This window comes from Galeopterus variegatus, unplaced genomic scaffold (assembly GCF_000696425.1).
Source record: "Galeopterus variegatus unplaced genomic scaffold, G_variegatus-3.0.2 Scaffold5041, whole genome shotgun sequence".
NCBI classification, from domain to species: Eukaryota; Metazoa; Chordata; class Mammalia; order Dermoptera; family Cynocephalidae; genus Galeopterus; species Galeopterus variegatus.
The window spans coordinates 130175-132800 of NW_007731152.1; the positions used below are offsets into that span (position 1 = coordinate 130175).

Here is a 2626-nt window from a genome sequence, read left to right on the forward strand (position 1 = left end):
GGGTGTAAACATTTTGTGGAAATTGGTTCAATCAAAACTAGGCTCCAAAGTGGCCTTAAACACATAGCAATTATCACAACCACGAAGAGACAGGTAGACTCTGGACAGAGATCTGTAATAATATGCTTTATGATTTCTCGAGGACTATTTTTGTTCCCTGGCATCAACAACATAAAAACCAAGAGTCTTAAAATACCAAAAGTGGCGGTTGAAAAACAAAACCTCTTTCCTAATCCCAAATGCAAGAATTCAAAGGGGAAGGGTCAGGAAATACATGTCACTGATTCATTCCTACTAAAGTTGGTCCCAGCGTGGACACAGCTCCTATAGATTCAAGGAAATTCAAGGATCATGTCTGTTTACATGTTAGCTCTACTTCTCCTGAGGTAGAATATACTGTATATTTTATGGGAAGAATTATTTATTTAAATGTTTGTTTTTGATTGACTGATTTACAACAGATTTAAGGTAACAGAGTCCCATTATGCAGTCTTGGGAAAAATGAGGCTGCTTCTGCTCAGTCTCTCCTCAGTGTACTCCATCAGGAGTCTCTCCTCAGTACTCCCCAGGTTGCCAGGGTAAGTGGTTACTATCCTCCAGCAAGGTTACCCACAGCCATCAGGCTGAGGCCAGGCAGGTGAGAAAGGGGGCCCTTGCCCTGTCTGTGGCTTTCCCTGTTGTGACTGGAAATAATGGGTTTCAAAAACTAAATAAATAAACAATTTTAAGAGACACTTGTATTCGGATATAGTCATTCTTTTGAGGGTGTGTCTGTTTCTCAATGGCATGATTCATACAAAATAATATGTCCCCCATTTCTTACATCTAGCTGTCTTCCAGAAAGACAAGAACACAGTGTGCAGAGGCATATTAGAAACTGGGCTTCACATTTCTTCACTAGGAATGAGCTTTCTACAGCATTGAGCTTTTATGCTTAACAGAAACTGCAAACCCTTTGGGAGGAAAAAGGAAACAAAACGACTTGTCAAAATTCCTTTTAGCGCCTATGACTAGTGTTAACTTACATGCTCTCAGAGTGCAACAAAAAGCTTCAAAACTGCTGCTAAAAAGATGGTTTGACCATTTAAAATGGAAACTCTCCCACCCCATACCCATACTAAATAGGTGAACCTTGGGAGCTCTAAAGTTTTCGATTAATGACTGAAATGAGGTTGAATTACCAGAAAAAGGGTTTCCCTGTAGGCTGCGGGCTAATTAGGGTGTTCTAGATCTACACTGAAACAGCAGGTAGAACGCAGGCCACAAACCTTTTAGCTATTGTAGTTGCCAACTGCTCAGAGTCTACTTCTCAAAGGAGTCGGGCGGGGAGTTATGAAAATTTAGTAAATAAAAAAGTCCTGGACGCGACCGCCCGGGCCCTGCGGTTCCGATGCAGGCTGTCGGTTCCCGCAGGCTGAAGAGCCTGGGCGATCCCGGGTCTCCGCCGCAGCCGCCAAGCCCGGGGCGCACCAACCGGCGTTGCTGAAAGAAGTTGGAGAGCTCCCAGCTCTCCGACAGGATTCAGCGGTGGGCACCGGGGAGTCCCTTCCTACGTCGCAATTAGGAAAGTTTTGAAAAGTAAAGACCCTAGACAGATAGGAGACCCATTCTTTTCTTGAGCATAAGAAACACCCCGCGCCGCGCCAGCCGGCGCCTGCTCGAAGAAGACCAACAGCCCTGCTTGGCCGGGACCCGCCCGGTGCCTTCCAGCTCCCCACCGCCCCAGAACTCAGCCAGAGGGCGCGGAGACAGACAGGAGGCTCTGCCGGCTTGCGGATCCAGATGGAAACGCCTCCGGGCTCCCTGGCCTGGGGTGCAAGGGCTCGAATCCAACATTCTAGTGGGCAAGGGCAGAACCATCAACTCCTGCTCGGACGCCCGGGACCTTCTCTTCCAAGCCCGCTCCGGCTTCTCCAAAGGACGCGCGGCACAGCCCATGCGCCCTCGGCACTCCACTCCACTCTTCTCTCTACGGTTCCCCCCAAACTCTTCCGGAGCTCCCCGCAAAGCACAGACGGCGCCCGAAACTCCCAGGGCACTCGCCAGCCACCCCCACCTCCGCCTCTCGAACCCTCCTTGCCGCGTTCTTTCCGCCCCGCACCGTTCTCCTCGCGTTTCAGGGGAGTCAGAAGCAATCCACGAGAAAATGCCTTCGCAAGGAGCCTCCCTACACCCGCCCTGTCACTGAAACAAAAGCACAGGGAGGAGGGAGGTGGGTGAGGAGGCGGGAGAAAGGTTTAGAAAGAGGATGGGGACAGCGGTAAGAGAGAGTGCGGAAGGGGGCCGGGACCCCGCTCCGGCGCCGCGCGGCCGCTCGCTTACATGCCCAGGTCGCTGTAGGTGTTGAAGAATTCCATCTGGTTGCACGCCTGGATCCAGCCCACCACCCAGGTCTCGTGGCGGGGGATGGGGGGCATGACCACGCGGGCCGAGGCTTTGAAGTAGGGGGTCTTGTAGCGCAGTACGATGGGCGAGGTCTCCTCGATGCGCGTGGGGCACTGGTCGATGGTGGCGCACACATCGTACACCACGATGTTCTCGCGCCGGATCCGCGCCTTGCAGGTGATGCTTTGGATACAGCCCATCCTGCCGCCCGGCGCCGGCGCGGCGCGGCGTGGGGCAGCGC

At 52.3% G+C, this 2626-nt stretch overlaps 1 protein-coding gene across 1 annotated transcript in view; it reads right to left on the minus strand.

Moving 5' to 3' along the window:
• The window catches only part of FAM78B (family with sequence similarity 78, member B), an 84764-nt gene extending 82144 nt beyond the window's left edge, over positions 1–2620 (minus strand). Inside the window, exon 1 of the mRNA XM_008588801.1 lies at positions 2323–2620. Within this exon, the coding sequence (XP_008587023.1) occupies positions 2323–2585 (263 nt within the window). The 5' untranslated portion in view covers positions 2586–2620. The remainder of the gene's footprint in view (positions 1–2322) is intronic.
• Positions 2621–2626: the final 6 nt, after the last annotated feature.